Raw genomic sequence first — 17,164 nt, 5'->3', positions numbered from 1 at the left:
TCATCCATGTCTGATCAGTGGGGCTGCGATACCTGGCACCCCGGCCGATCAGCTATTCCCTATGTGGGCAGCGTCCGGAACTGCACAGCACAGCTCCGTCAATGGAATAGTCAGGTGCTGCTTATATCCGCCCCTACTGATTTGAATGTCTGATAGGCCATCAATGTTAAAGTCTCAGACAGTCTCTTTAAGTAATTTAAGTTTAGAAAATGATGCACTTTTTTGTATTTGATCTACATTTTTTCTTGTGTTTTTTTACTGCGATACAAAAGTGTAGCTTTACCCCAGTACTCTCAACTGTAAATAACTACAATTGGTTATTGAGTCTTAATGCCAAAACTACACATACAAATGCACTAAAACCTATAAGATGTGGCCTTACACTCAAGGTGGTCACACCATTTTTGCTGGATTGGTTGAACATCTAATATGAATGGGAGTTTTCTGATTTTCCCTGATGGCAGAAATCAGAAGAAGGAAGAATCAAGTTACTGGATTTCAAAATGACTGATCCTTTCGTGAGAAAAGCCACCAACAGAGCCCACCGTACATGTGTATAGAGTAGGCCGCGAGGAATAGTTGTCTGCCATATGTTAGCCTAGGTGATAATTGTTTGAGCACTACAAATGCTGGGTTCTAATTGTTTATGTGCTTGAAGACTTGCAATGATCCTGATAATCTTGGGAATAATATTTGTGGAGATTCTACATTCGTAGACTTTGTTTGTGCAGACGGTGCAGTTGTTGCAGTCAGGCATTTCTTTTTCATTTTTTAATAAAAACTGACCCTCAAGGCTTAATGTTAGGAAGCCACCAGAGCTGAGCAGAACCTGTATGTTCTAATCCTTCCAGACAGGTTGTCAAGACAGTGCTGAGCTTACATTAAATTACATGTGGCAGCTGGATGCGTCAAAATTCTTTATTACATTACTTACATGGAATATAAAAACTCATGTGCGGGTGACTTCATCAGGCTGCAGGAGGGTTTGCATTATGCAAGGAACATCAGTATTGCAGTTATGTATATCATACATGAGGCTGTTGATGTGCCATGGCATCAAAATCATGTAGATCACATGCACTCAGAAGTCTGTTTGTGATTGTAACACTGGCTCTGAGAAAAATGACAGACAGGGTTATAGAAAAATAGAATTTTTGCACGCAGCCTAGTTAATACATTTCTTTTGTTGTCTTCAGCTGCAGATTATGAATCATGCAGACTATTTACGTAATCAGAAATGTTTTCTAGCTAAATAAACCAAACGTTCAATCACTAGAATTTGTCTCATGCTTCTGTCATGTTTAATTAACCCTTTATTTTCTTAAGAGTTCATTTGCTTGAACAGAGGTAGACAGTATATAGCAATAAACTTACCCTGGTGAGTGGTGACACTTTGCTTGTTCTTGTGACAGTCTAATTTTCAGCCATGGTGGCGGATACTTTTCTCATTAACAGGAATAAGCTTATCTGCTCTCCTCTTTGGTGGTAATCCTCACTCTTCCTCGGTAAGGGCGGCTGTCTCATCCATGTAGGCTAACCTAACTAATACTGTAGAATCCAGATTTTCCAGCCATAAATAGTCTTTTGAGGTTGGCACCCCAGTTACCAAGGGTTACTCATCCCTTATTATACATCTTCTGCTGTTTCCCCATTCCTGTCTGTAATCTCATCTGCAAATCTCTATCTGTGTTAAAATTAAACAGGAGAATCTAGATCTCTGCACACATAGGGCATTGGCAGACATTCTAATGCTAACGCCACCTTCCTCCATCTCCATGTCAACTCAGAATTTAACACAAAGATCAGTGTGTTAACTCTTTATGCAATCACCACTTCAGACATCACTCCCACTACACAATGGCTCACTTTCTGGGCTTGTTATACCCATGATATTTCTCCTACAGAATGCATTGACATTGATCTGGATGCTTGCTTTTGTCTGAGATATACTACCAACTATATAGAAAAATTTTGCATAAAAAGAGCCTGGCATAGTTTTTTTTTAAAAAACTAGGTGTAGGTATCAATTTTTGCCCACACAAAGTAATCAGCTGTATACTATTATTTTATTGAAAAACATGTAAACCACACAGAGACAAACAAAAGTGGAGCAGTGAATTTAACAATAATATTAAAATATATTAGTCTTGCCCTTGCTCATTCTTAAAATTATTTTATCGTATTAGCCCCTTCACCCCCGAACAATTTTCCGTTTTTCATATTTGTTTTTCCCTTCCCTTCTTCCAAGAGCCATAACTTTTTTATTTTTCCGTCAATATTGTCATATGAGAGCTTTTTTTTACGTGACGAGTTTTACTTTTGAGCGACACCATTGATTTTACCATATAGTGTACTGGAAAACGGAGTGAAATTGCAAATAAAAAGTGCAATTCCACAATTTTTGTTAATTTTTTATTTACCATGTTTACTACATGGTAAAACTGAGCTGGTAATATGATTCCACAGGTCAGTACGGGTATGCGGATACCAAACATATATAGGTTTATTTTTTATTTAAGTATTGAAAAAAATTCTGAAATTTAAATAATGTTTTTGCATTTGTTGCCATTTTCCAAGACCTGTAATGTTATCATTTTTGTGATCTGGGGCTAGGTGATGGCTTATTTTTGCACCCCGAGTTAACCTTTTTATTTTTATTGATACAAATTTAGATATAGTGTTTTGATCGCCTGTTATTGCATTTTATTGCAATGTTGCGGAGACCAAAAAAAAACGTAATTCTGGCATTTTGATTTTTTTTCTCATTACACAATTTATTGATCAGATTAATTTATTTTATATCTTGATCGGACATTTCTGAACGCAGCAATATCAAATTTATATATTTTTTATTTTTTTAAATTGTTTTATTTTTAATGGGACCAAAGGGGGATGACTTGAACTTTTGTGTTTTTTGTTTTGTCTAATATTTTAAAAAAAAATTCACTTTTTATTTTATTTCATAGAATGTTAGAGTTGGAAGGGACCTTCAGGGTCATCGTGTCCAACCCCCTGCTCAATGCAGGATTCACTAAATCATCTCAGACAGATGTCTGTCCAGCCTCTGTATGAAGACTTCCATTGAAGGAGAACTCACCACCTCTCGTGGCAGCCTGTTCGTGGTAGACTGTTCCACTCATTGATCACCCTCATTGTCAAAAAGTTTTTTCTAATATTTATTCTATATCTTCTCCCTTTCAGTTTCATTCCATTGCTTCTCGTATTTCCATGTACAAATGAGAATAAGGATGATCCCTCTACACTGTGACATCCCTTCAGATATTTGTAGACAGCTATTAAGCCTCCTCTTGGTCTTCTGTTTTGCAAGCTAAACATTCCCAGATCCTTTAACCGTTCCTCGTAGGACATACTTTGCAGTCCGCTCACCATCCTGGTCGCTCTTCTCTGAACTTGGTCCAGTTTTTCAATGTCTTTTTTAAAATGTGGTGCCTAGAACTGGACACCCTATTCCAGATGGGGCCTGACCAAGGAGGAGTAGAGGGGGATAATTACTTCACATGATCTAGACTCTATGCTTCTTTTAATACATCCCAGAACTGTGTTTGTCTTTTTTGCTGCTGCATCACACTGTTGACTCATGTGCAAACTGTGATCTATTAGTATACCCAAGCCTTTTTCATACATTCTGTTGCTTAGTTCTATTCCTCCCATTCTGTATATGTAATTTTTGTTTTTCTTGCCCAGATGTAGAATCTTGCATTTATCCCTGTTAAATACCATTCTATTTGTAGCTGCCCATTGTTCAAGCTTATCTAGATCCTTCTGAATCCTTTCTCTGTCTTCTCTAGTGTTCACTATCCCGCCTAGCTTTGCATAGTCTGCAAATTTCATTAGTATACCTTCAGTTCCCTTATCTAGATCATTTATAAAAATGTTGAACCACACTGGGGCCAGGACAGAGCCTTGTGGTACCCCACTTTAAACACTCTTCCATTACAATTGGATTTGCAACCATTTATTACCACTCACTGAGCCAGTTATGAATCCTCCTAACCATAGCCTTGTCAATCCCATACTTGGTCATTTTTTCAATAAGTATAGTATGAAATACTTTATCAAATGCTTTGCTGAAGTCGAGACATACTATATCTACCGCATTTCCCTGATCCACCTAGTCAGTGATTACATCAAAGAAGGAAATTAGATTAGTCTGGCATGACTTGTTTGCTACAAACCCATGCTGGCTCTGGTTATACTGTATTCTTATGCAAGTACGTATATGCTCTTTAATAATTTGTTCAAACATCTTTCCTGGTATAGAAGCAAGGCTCACTGGCCTGTAATTTCCTGCCTCCACCTTCTTTCCTTTTTTGAAGATTGGGGCAACATTTGCCCTTCTCCAATCTTCTGGGACTTCTCCTGTTCTCCAGGATTTGTCAAAGATTCTGGCTAGTGGTTCTGCAATTTCCTCTGCTATATATTTCAGTACCCTAGTATGTAATTTATCTGGGTCATTTTAATTAATTTAAATTAGCTAGTTGTTCCCTCACCATCTCTCTGTTTATAGATAGTGTGGATTCTTTGATTCCTTTGATAGCACTGTGAAGATCAGTTGATGTTACAATTCCTTTCTTAGAGGACACAGGTACTGATATTGTCTGTGAAGCGCTGTGGAATTAATGGCGCTATATAAGTGAGTTAAATAAATTTTAAAAAAAGATTTCCTATAATGAGGCAGAGACACTGTGGACACCGTCTGGCCTATGATCTGGCAGTGTCCGTCTTTTTATTAGGTGTGCATAAAAGTGCCGTTGGCCACAGTTTTGTGCACTTCTGAAAAGAAGGACACCGCTGAACAGAGGCCAGATGGAGTCCAGAGTAACTCTGCTACCTCATTATAGTGAATGGATCCCTTGGGGATTTCATCTGAATCACGTCACTTAGAGATTTAGATAGAAACCCCGATATAAGTGCTCAGCATAGAGCGCAGGATAAACGTGATCCACAATGTTTTGTAAAATGTTCCCTATAAAAGCTTCATCTCAGCGCAAAAAAAGCAAGTCCCCACTCAGTTCCATCATCTGTTAATGAAAATATAGGGGCTTCCACATTACTGGTACCACAAAGGCTCTGGAAAATGAAATGGCTCCTTTCTGTCACTGGTGTATCAAATGTGACAGACAGTCGCTCTGGATCCGGCTGTAGAAGGTCACTGCGCTTTGCATTGTAGACATCTTCTTGATCCTCTCATCTCTGAAGTGTAGTGATATCCTTCTTCCTTTAGGACTCAGCAGCGACCTCCACCTTCTGCAGCTAATTGACACACCCTTGCTTGATTTTTAAAAACTCTCAGTGTCTCCAGAGAGTCGCCGGTGATAGTTCCATGTTCCTCTGTCCATGCCTGGAGTACTAGTAGTCAGCTAGATTCTTCTTGGACCTCCCTTGAAAAACAGTTGGCGTTATCTCTCTGGTGCGGAACCTATGTAGGGACGATAGTGTAGTCAGGGTGATATTAGATCTGCCTAGTGGTCTACACTCCCCCTTTCCCTAGTTGTTGGGCTTCCTTCCCCCTCTTACCGTCATTGTCCACTTGTTCCTTCCCTCACCTTGCATGACACTCGCCTCCAAAAGAAGTCCAGCGAATTCTGCGCTCCCAAATCCAGATGTCCCCCTCCCTTCTGAGCTCCAGTGTGCCTAAACCGCTGTTAACGTCCACATGTTTTGCATTCCTGTAGCGATGAGAGCATCCCTAATTTACGGGTGCATGTCTCCAGAAGAACGAGCTGGGCATAACGTACTGGTCACTACAACGTACTGGTCACTACAACGGCAGTTTGCAATCTTCAGTTAGCAACATCCACTGTTGCTTGTTTCTGGAAAACACCCATAGAGTCAAACTCGTCACTACACCTGTAGATAAATTCACAAAGGGGTGTAATGTCCAAAATGGGGTCACTTGAGGGGGATTCTGCTCTTCTACCACGTAGGGGCTCTGCTCTGTATATGGATTCCACAAAATATTCTAGGAAAATCTGTGTTCCAGGAGGCAAAAAGTGCTCTGTCCCTCCCGAGTATTGCCGTGTGGCTAAGTAGTACTGTAGAGCCACACTTGGGGTATTTCTACATTCAGCAGAAATTATGGGACAAATTATGGTGCCATTTTTACCCATTTCCCATTGTGATAATGTATATTCTGGGGCTAAAAAAAAAATTTGTGGTAAAAATGTAATTATTTTTTCTTCACTGCCCAATGGTATAAAATTCTGTGATACACCTGTGGTGTCAATATGATCACTGCACCCCTAAAAGAATTCATTGAGAGGTGTAGTTTGTAAAATGGGGTCACTTATGAGGGGGGGGGGGTCAGCTGATCTGGCACCTCAGGGGCTCTGCTAATGTGAAATGGCACACTCAAAGCAGTCCAGCAAAATCTGAACTCTAATATGGAGCTTCTTCCCTTCTGAGCTTTGTACTATGCCTCAGAAGTGTTTTTCGACCACATATGGGGTATCTGCATACTCAGTAGAAGTTGCACAACAAATTCTGGGGTCCATTTTCTCCTGTTACCCTTGTGAAAATGCAACATTTTGTGCTAAAATCATTCTTGCGAGAAAAATGTTTGTTTTTTTCACGGCTCAATGTTATAAACTTCTGTGAAGCACCTGGGGGTTCAAAGTGCTCAACACATCTAGATAAGTTCCCTGAGGGGTCTAGTTTCCAAAATAGTGTCACTTGTGGGGATTTTCTACTGTTTAGGCACATCCGTGGCCCTCCAAAGGTGGCATGGTGTCCATTAATTATGGCAGCAAATTTTACATTCAAAAAGTCAAATGGCGCTCATTCCCTTCCGAGCCCTGCCATGCGCCCAAACAGTGGTTTTCCCCCACATATTGGCTATCTGTGTGCTTAAGAGAAGTTGCACAACAAATTTTGAGGTCCATTTTCTCCTTTTACCCTTGTGAAAGCAAAAAAAATTGGGTCCAAAATAACCTTTCTGTGAAAAAAAGTTAAATGTTTCTTTTTTCCGTCCACATTCCATTAATTCCCGTGAAGCACCTGGAGGGTTAATAAACTTGAATGTGGTTTTGAGCACCTTGCAGCGAGCGGTTTTTGGAATGGTGTCACTTTTGGGTATTTTCTGTCATATAAACCCCTCAAAGTCACTTCAAATGTGATGTGGTCCCTAAAAAAATGGTTTTCTAAATTTTGTTGGAAAAAATTGTGCTGATGTAAAGTAGACATGTGGGAAATGTTATTTATGAACTATTTTGTGTGACACATCTCTCTGATTTAAGGGCATAAATAATTTTCGCCATATTTCCGATTTTTTCACAAATAAACACAAGTCATATCAAAGAAATGTTACCACTATCATGAAGTACAATATGTCATGAAAAAACATTCTCAGAATCACCGGAATCCGTTGAAGCGTTTCAGAGTTATTACCTCATAAAGTGACAGTGGTCAGAATTCAAAAAAATGGCCTGGCCAGGAAGGAGAAAGCAGGCTTCGTGGTGAAGGGGTTAAAATATGCCTTTCTGAAGTCCAACCTTACCTACCCTTCTCTGAAGCTTGGATCTCTGTGGAGATATACAATGCAACACCCCCTCCCCTCCTGTTAATCCTGTTTCTAATAAATAAATGTTAGCCTTCAAGGTTTATATTCCAATCATGTGTAATGTCCCACCAAGTTTCAGTGATACCTATGACATCATCCAAATGGAGCACCGGAGCCCGCATCAAAGACAGGGACACCACCGATGACATATATGACGTAAATATACGTCTACGGTTGTGAAGGGGTTAAGGGCTCATTTAGATGTCTGTAGATCTCTGTCGGATCACAGACCACAATTCACAGACAGGTCACAGGCTTCCTGATTGGATCATGACAGCTTCATATATTTCTATGAGGCTGTCACTCTCGGGTTGGGAGACCCGCGGCCAATCTGTGCATTGCTGTCCGTGATCGAACTGAGATCCACAGACGTCTGCATGAGCCCTTAGATTGTTCAGTATATAGGAGAATAGTAGAAAATAAGAATTAAATTAAATGGTAAAGGTGGAATTTCATCTGCTTGTATTTATTTCCCAAAGCAGAAACTGGATATGCACCTTGAACTATGTCGGAGAGGCAATTAGATGAGCTTGAAAATATAAGACTAAAATCATTTGTCATGAAATGAATGGAGGCCTTGGGTAGACACACACATGAGCTAGATTTGTAGCTGGAATTATCTCCATATATTTTGGTTAGGTTTAGGTTTGAATTTCTGAAAATAAAAACATTTTTTGAAAAAAAAAAAAAGAGAGAGCTGAGGAGGGATCTGCAGCTGGCCACTGGCAACGATTGGCCAAGAAACACCCCTGTGTGGAGAAAAAACTAGAAGGGGACACAGCGCTCCAGCAGAACGGAAACCCTTCATTTCCAGGATTGATGGTGGTCCTAGAAGTCTAGCCGCAGAGATAACTAAGGGGGCTGTAGATGGTTTTAGGGGGCTGTAGATGGTTTTAGCTATCTAAACTGAGAGCAGCATACTGCAGAGACAGAGACCCTGATTCCAGCAAAGTGTTATGGTGGGCTCCTTGTTGTAGTTTTGATAAAATCACTTGTTTATCAGCAGGAGATTACTAACTAGAGGATTTCTGTTTTGTAGTCCTCCATATTCATGAGCTCTGTATAACCCCGCCCACACCACTGATTGGCAGCTTTCAGCCTATGTTGAGCACACAGAAAGTTGTCAATGAGTGGTGTGGACGGGGTTATACAGAGTTTACCATTCAGAAAACTGCTAGATCTGCAGCAAACAATGATTTTATCAAAACTACAGAAAGTTGCCCAGTAACTGACACATCGCTGGAATCAGTGTCTCTGTCCCTACATCCTGCTGCTCTTGGATGAGTAGAAAAATCCTGGTGACAGATTCCCTTTAAGTGACTGCGATGGGGCATTTGGCATACAAGGGCACTCAGACCTGTACAATACCATGGAGAAGATAGCTGGAATTCACCTTACTTTAGGGGGGTGTCTCAGGCACATGAGGCCACACGCATTCTCAGGCTCCCAGATCTGCATCTCTTTATTCCGTGAATCAGTCAATATGCATTGAGTTTTGGTGCTATTGTAAGGTGCCCCAGCGAGGTAGTCGTGGGCGAGCTGTAGTCCCCACTCGCTATGGCACCCTACAGACAATACGTGTCCTCCCTCTGAAGTGTGGCTGTGTATGTGTTGCTCTTCACTTACTTCAAGCCATCCGATCGCGGCTGTCTCCAGGCATTTCTCTTCTGGGACCAGGGCAGCCAGAACTTCAGAGGACACGAGATTCTTAACCAGAACTTGAACTTTACTTGGGGAAGAGGGATATATACAGTATTTACAGGCAGATATAATGGATAAGGCCCGACAGGCTATCATCTCTCCCACAGGCACTGACAACATCTTCAGCCCTGGTTCCCTCTTTAAGTGAAGCATCTCTGTGACTCTATCTCTAGTCCACGAGACTCTTCTGTAACATTAACAGTGACCTGGATCAAATATCTCCCCCACGTCCTAGCCTGGAGTCCTATTTATCTTCTTCTGCTTCCTGCAGACTAGAAGTGCCTCGGGTCCTCACTACCTCTGATGAGTTTCTCCGACCAGCTAACAGGACTCTTGCTCTTGCGTGAGGAGACTTGCACAGTAGTGATCCCACTGTCTGAGGGTGTAGAGCTCCCGTCTACCCTAGCAGCCACTATAGTCAGGCTGCCCGCACGATTCCCCGTACTGTCTCTTACTGAGTGACTCCTCCTGCTTTCTAGACACTTAAGCAGGAATCTTCCTAAAGTGCCCACCCTCGGTGAGCTGTCATCACACAGCATTAACTCATCACTGCCTGTAACCCTGCTAGCAGACTCAACCTGACATCTGCACCCAGAACAGTGGCATCTTGTGGCTGTTTACAGGTACTGCAGCCCACAATGAATTATGCCAGGAACAAGCTCTATATCACTCAAGGCTTGATCCGGGCACTAAGTCCCCCCTTTACTCTACTGACTGGACCACTAAAGCTAACCCCTAGCTTGGTCTACCAACAGTTCAGAGAGGTCTGACTTTAGGAACACTTCCTTTAGCTATCTCAGTACCAAGGGAAGGCTACGCCCTTCCCCACTATTACACTATCTTTATTGTTTTAGAACCTGGGGCATTCTCGTCTAAAAATGAAAACTAGTAATGTTCTTCAAATCCCATTTCATCTCTGAAAGCTGTACCTCCAAGGACACAAACGGCATTAATAATGCCTGGAACGGCGTAGAAGTAAAAGACGGGAAGACATTATGATCATATCGCAACCTGTGTCATCACATCTGTTTCTAGGCAACCTCATGCACCATATAAATGTGGAAAATCCCAATTTGTGTATGGTACAGCCGATGTAATGACTACAAAAGACGACATTACTGTCTGAATTGACCTCACTGACAATGAGAATTATTAGATTAGGAAATTGAGTGATTGAGACCAGGTTTATGCAGCTTCTGACTCCTCGCTCTTGCAATACTATAAGTCCCAGCATTTCCTGACAGCAATTATCTATCAGAACATTATGAAAAATACAGTTATACGAGGGAGACACTGGTACAGAACCAGCCTTCCTAATTGTTGGAGTATGACTAATTAGCTACAGTGGTAACACCTAAAGCAACAAATAGAGAAAGTGTTATATGTTGAAATATTGGTCCTCCCTCAATATTTGATGCATGATATGTGCAGAGCGATTGGTCCATTCATTTTCATATTCATCTCCCTAGAAAACACTGATCACTACTACAAGCTCTATACATTGACATATTTAATGCTTACAGTACCCACAATCAGTACTGGGGCTGCAGACACTGTTTAGATAGTCAGCAAGGACCGACTGTTAGGTAAGTAGGTAATCCCATGGATTTATCGAAATTGGGTGCAAAGGATTTTCATTCTAAATCCCTATCTATTTAATGCATAATCTAATCTATTTTCTAATATACATAAATTAAAAAGTCCCTATACAGATGCTAATCTGTTTTTTTTTGCTGTTTGCTTGTATTTGTGAATTGCGTCAAGGAAGATGCTGTAATTTATGTTATCTATGTCTTTGAGTGTTTTAAATATTTAAATTAAAAGTTATATTTTAATTATTCCACCATTTGCTACTTTTATACATAATTTATTAGTGCTGTTGTGCAATTATACCCAGCTGCTATTATGCACTGTGCAATGTGCACAGTGACAGTGCACTCTCGCTGGCTCCGATCAGAAGTAACAAGCCAGCAACAGAGCACACTGTCATTGCGGAGTGTAAGAGGATTACCTGGCATGCAAAGACCAGAGCTGCTTCAGCAAGTGGTCTCTGCATGCAGGGTAATCCTGTTACACTTGTCACTTCTTATCAGATCAGGCTAGAGAGAGTGCTTTGTCATTGTGCACGTGACACAGAGGCAAGAATCATGCTCAGTAGTGTGGGAACTAGCCCAGCCCTTGTAGCGAAGGTCGCTGATGACGCTTCAGTTCAGGAAGGGGGCAGAGGCTGTGGCAGTGACCGCACCCTCTGCCTCCTGTTAACGCTTCTCCTTGAGTATTCCAGCATTCACTGTGATTCTAAAACAAAGTATCGTCAAAAAGGAAGCATTAAAAAAATAATAATGCAGTTAGGGTAGTTACAAAAAGATAGTGACTTTTTAATTCAAGTATATTAGAAAATAGATTAGATTATGGCATTAACTAGATAGGCATTTAAAATGAAAATTAATTTGTGTGTTCGGACCACCCCTTTAAGCAATAGCCCATAGCAACACATTATGTTGCAGCTTTCATTTAAAAGTGGACCTCTAAAAAATGAGAATGGAAAGATGATGCTCCATTTTTCTTTTGAACCAGATTTTCTTTCATATATTTTAATATCTTTATAAGAGTATTATACTATATATGAATGTGCTGGTGCAAAAAAAATTTTTTACATTACAGCAACCAAATAGATGTGGACTAATAAATATACAATGTTTCTGGATTGTGTCTCCTTACATCTGTGATGACAACCGTTGTAAATTATTATCAATTATAATGGACAAAAACCATTGCAGTATGTGGATCTCCAAATTAAGCCAAATTACAGTTAATGAGAAAAGGTGTACTAAGTGAAATTGTCCTAAATCCCTGATACATACAGTACAGACCAAAAGTTTGGACACACCTTCTCATTTAAAGATTTTTCAGTATTTTCATGACTATGAAATGAGAAGGTGTGTCCAAACTTTTGGTCTGTACTGTAGTCAAGTGAGAGAATGTTCTCATTATGTTTAACCCTTGTCTATCCTAGTGGTACTAGGTTTAGGTTTTACATACCGTAAGCAGCTTTCAGATTAAATTAAGCCATGGTTGGTCCCAATAAAACATGATAGAAAAGGAGCCGATCATCTAGTTGATTGCAATCACTGAATGACCCGCCGACTCTGTACAAGGAGAATTTAAGATACTGCATAAGCTTTGTACCAATTTGGAGCAACATTTACTGTATGCCAACTTCACTTTTCTTCTGCACAGAGATTAATCTTTTTGTGGGCAACTCTGCCAAGATCCGAATTAGAAAATGAAGATGAGTAACTCCATATGGAAGCTTTGTGGTTTGCATTTATCTCTAGAACACAATGAATTCTAATTACCTAGTATGCAGTTATTGCATATTAGCTCCCATGAGCTTTTTTTTTTTTGCTAAACCAAACTATTGGAAATAACATGGATTATGTTCACACTTTGTATGCATTTTTTTTAGGGAGGAGCAGATGGAGGGTGGTGTTCAAGGGTATTATCCTTAAAATATACTTTTATTTTAGTGTGTCTGTTTAAATATAATTGGCTTTTGTCAAGACTTGTACATTTATAATTTCCCCTTTGAACGTTAATATCTATGATGTTAATATCTAAAACGTTAATATCTAGTATATATAATTATTTATGTGAAAATTAGTAAAAGTGATACCTGCAGCAAATGCCAAAATTGCTCCAATGCCTTTGGTTGATAATTAGTTTCTGCCAATTTCTTTAGGGCCTTCTGACTTTTGTCTATGGCTGTGCTCTGTTTGCCTCTGCTTTATACTGGAAGGGTATATTGCTGCATATTTTGTGCAGGGTATGTGGTGCGTTAAATATGAAGTGTATTACAGTACCAACATAATCATTGAGATTTCTGAAATCTCATGCACACGCTGTGTTTTTTTCAATGGTATTTTGAGCCTTGCACTATTTTTGACAAAATGCAGAATATCATGTTTTCAGTGTTTTTACAGCACTTTTCACCCACTAAAATGAATGGATAAAAACGCTGCAAAAATACACATACAAACACAACAAAAATGCATGTATTATATGCAGCGCTGCAAAAACATGTGACCATACCCAAATGGTATTAATTTTCATTGTACACTTTGACTTATATATTATAACTCATAAAGTCATGCTATGAACATTTATTATTAAACAGGTCGTCCACTAATTTAACATTGCTAATCTATTCCTAGGATAGGCCATCAATGTCTGATTGGTGGGTGTGCGACACTCGGCACTCCCCTCTGATCAACTGTTCTCAGTGTTTGTGGCGGCAGCCGCAAGTGCTCAGTTATGGAGCTGCTCCGTCTTCTGATAGTGGCTGCGGCTGTGTACTGCCCCTATTGAAATCAATGGGCAGTACCCATCATGTAGCACATGCTACATTTAGGGTATACGTTGAGAGCTTTCATGGCATGCTTGCTAAGTTCACACATCCCCAGCTGCACTTTACACACAACCTATGAGCATCTCGCAGCTTGAGCACGACTGTACTAAAATATTCAGTAATTTTACCGTAACTTTTTTATGTCCACAGGGGTGTGTTATGCTGAATTTGGAGTACGTGTTCCCAAAACCACAGGATCTGCTTACACATACAGTTATGTCACTGTTGGTGAATTTGTGGCATTCTTCATTGGATGGAACTTAATCCTAGAATATCTCATTGGTACAGCAGCCGGAGCCAGTGCCCTAAGTAGCATGTTTGACTCCCTTGCCAATCACACTATCAGCCACTGGATGATTGAGAGCGTGGGGACATTGAATGGATTAGGTAAGGATTTTGCTTTTATTGTATTTGCACGGATGATAATACTTGATTATTACGTAGTAACTAATTTTACAGTATTCTTGGTGGTGATGAGTAAGCATGCTCGGATACCGTATTATCCGAGCATGCTCGGGTGTTATCTGAGTATCTCTGGCATGCTCGGATAATATGCTAGAGTCCCTGCGGCTGCATATTTTGCAGCTGTTAGACAGCCTCAACACATGTGGGGATTGCCTAACAAACAGGCAATCTCCGCATGTGTTGAGGATGTCTAACATCTGCAAAACATGCAGCTGAAGGGACTTGAACATATTATCCGAGCAAGCCAGAGATACTCAGATAACACCCGAGCATGCTCGGATAACACGTTATCCGATCATGTTTACTCATCACTAATTATTGGGCGTTTTCCTTCATCACCTACGTTCAAGAAATTGTGTGCTATATTTGCCTGAGGTTTCCAGGTCAAATTTAATGAGCTCATTATTCTTAATTTACAATGGTTTTGTTACCCTTTATATCTAAATTACTGGTGAAAAATGTAAACATATAACTTTATTACAATAATTAGGAGATGGTGCCGACTTATGAAAGACAAAAGAGATATATTGTGTATACTATGAATTGAAAATGTTTTTTAAACTCTGATCATGATCATTATGGAATATCAATTTTATTAAAGAAGCACTCCCGTGAAAATTTTTATCCTCTTAATATATTGCATTCATCATATTATAAAGTACTGTGTACTTACAATTGCTTATTTTACCCTTCTACCCAGCTAATTCTTCTCTTTTCCATTAGGTCTATGACATCACATGATTCAAAACTGAGTAGCTGAATCCTTCTAAGCTCTGTGTAGAAAGAGGAGGTCAATTTCCTTCTATGAGTCATGAGTCACTGCAAAAGTCCCTGGCAGGGGGGAGGGGCAAAGCAACTGGGTCAGGAGTTGAAGGAAGAGAGGAATGATTTCTGCAGGGACAAGAGACTTCCGGTTTCTACATAGAGCAGAGAAAAGAGAATTCACTGGGTAGAAAGGCAAAATGAGCAATTGTAAGTACACAGTGCTGTATAATATGATGAGTGCAATATATTAAGAGGATAAAACCTTTGATGGGAGGAGGTTTTTTTTAATCAATTACTACCACATGGGATGCTCTGCTGTAATTGCTCCAAATGCATTATTAAGAATAGCCACCTGTAGAAGTACAGATAAACTATTCATTACGATATATTCTAATTCTTATAGGGAATTTGTCAGCAGGTTTTGCTATGTAATCTGAGAGAATCTTGATGGCTGAAACCCTGATTCAAGCAATGTGTCACTTGCTTGTCTGAATACTGTCATTCTGATAAAATCATTGTTTTATATACTGCAGATCTAGCTGTTCTCTGAATACTGAGCTCTGTATAACCCAGCACACACCACTGATTTCCAGCTTTCTGTGCACACTGTACATTGACAGAAAGCTGGTAATAAGTGTTGGGGGCCGGGTTACACAGAGGAGTTGACTAGGAGACAGGAGACACCTAAGTCCTGCAGTGATAAGCTCCTGCTGATAAAACACTGATTTTATTAAAACAGCAGTGAACAGCTTAGTAAGTGACACATCACTGGAATCAGAGTCTCATTGCCTACACCATGCTGCTCTCAGATTACATAACAAAATCTGCTGACAGATTCAGTTTAATGTGTGTACATGTATGACATGGCTTATTTTTTTCTGATCATATCTAAAAAAAATCTTTGTGTCTTTAGACTAATCAATTGTCTTACAACACCTTTTTCCTAAAGCAATGGAACATGCAGTCATTACTTGGAGTAAGGAAACTATATTTTTTAGGTCCTGCATATATCCATAACTTGCACCTTTTAAATATATTTTTTTATTAACCCTATATACCAAAAAGAAAATCCAAATTTAAATGGAGCAAACAGAACCAAACAGTGTGCAATACCTTTATATAATCTATTCCAAGATTCTGAGCATTCCTATGCCTAGTACACCTGGGTAAAATAAATGATGTCTACATGACCCTAGGAACATGGTCTGGCATTGAATTCAGCTTAAGTTGAAGGACGAGCTTCAGCCAATGACTGATCTCTACGCGGGACACTAACATCTACTTTACAGCAGTTTGATCACTCACTGTCTTCACGATGAGCCCGTATATTGTTTCTAAAAGAAGTCATGTTTCAGTGTAAAGTTTCCGTATAATTCACTGCCTGTCAGATTAATATTCACAGCATATCGGAGCTTCTCACCCTCATGTTATGTCACCTGTGACATAATAGTGGATGAATGCAACAAAAACACATCATCAAGGCTGACAAAATGCATACATTATCCTCAGCTGAGTCTGCGTGCAAATCTGCACATTATATAATCCAGAAGATGATACATGCACTGCAGGAAAAAAGACCTCTATCTGCTGAAGGCATTACTCATCCCTGTGACTCATAATCAGACGTTCTCCTCTGGCATCACCATTCTTCACCATCTGATCGAATGAGAACACGACATTTCACATGGCATTTTTTTCTTTTTCTTATTGTATTTTTATACTGTATAAAATATTACTGCTGTGATATTTAAGTTTTCATTATTATTTAATTTCAGGCAAAGGTGAAGAATCCTATCCAGACCTTCTAGCTCTGGTCATTGCAGTCATCGTAACAATAATTGTGGCCTTGGGGGTGAAGAATTCAGTTGGATTTAATAATGTACTGAATGTAATTAACTTGGGTGTGTGGGTATTTATCATGATTGCTGGTCTGTTCTTCGTCAATGGAAAAAACTGGTCAGAAGGGAATTTTCTACCCTATGGATGGTCAGGGGTAGGTGATAATTTTCTTGTTATCTTATTAGTTCATTAGTGCCCCCAAAAAATAAAATGCTAATGAGGGCAAGATTAATTTGGTATGACCACTTCTGGCTCCATTTTAGCCTGGTAATGTATTTCCTGTACTGCTATCAGTCCTGTGAGGGTATGTTCACACATTGCGTTTTTGCCGGAAAAAAACAGAGTTTTACTGTACTAGCAACGTGAATGATATTTTTCAAGCATTGTGCACCTGTTGTTTTTTTACC

The 17,164-nt window shown here is 39.7% G+C and overlaps 1 protein-coding gene across 1 annotated transcript in view; it reads left to right on the top strand.

Annotated features, from left to right (window-relative positions):
• Positions 1-17,164, top strand: part of SLC7A14 (solute carrier family 7 member 14) — a 156,045-nt gene that overhangs the window by 120,270 nt on the left and 18,611 nt on the right. Inside the window, exons 3-4 of the mRNA XM_073674880.1 lie at positions 13,839-14,075; positions 16,694-16,911. Coding sequence (XP_073530981.1) covers positions 13,839-14,075; positions 16,694-16,911 — 455 coding nt within the window. The remainder of the gene's footprint in view (positions 1-13,838; positions 14,076-16,693; positions 16,912-17,164) is intronic.

Source organism: Phyllobates terribilis, unplaced genomic scaffold (genome assembly GCF_046119375.1).
Source record: "Phyllobates terribilis strain yellow unplaced genomic scaffold, ASM4611937v1 Scaffold_3__8_contigs__length_932513732, whole genome shotgun sequence".
In the NCBI taxonomy this organism is placed as follows: domain Eukaryota; kingdom Metazoa; phylum Chordata; class Amphibia; order Anura; family Dendrobatidae; genus Phyllobates; species Phyllobates terribilis.
This window is presented reverse-complemented; position numbering and strand designations above follow the sequence as displayed.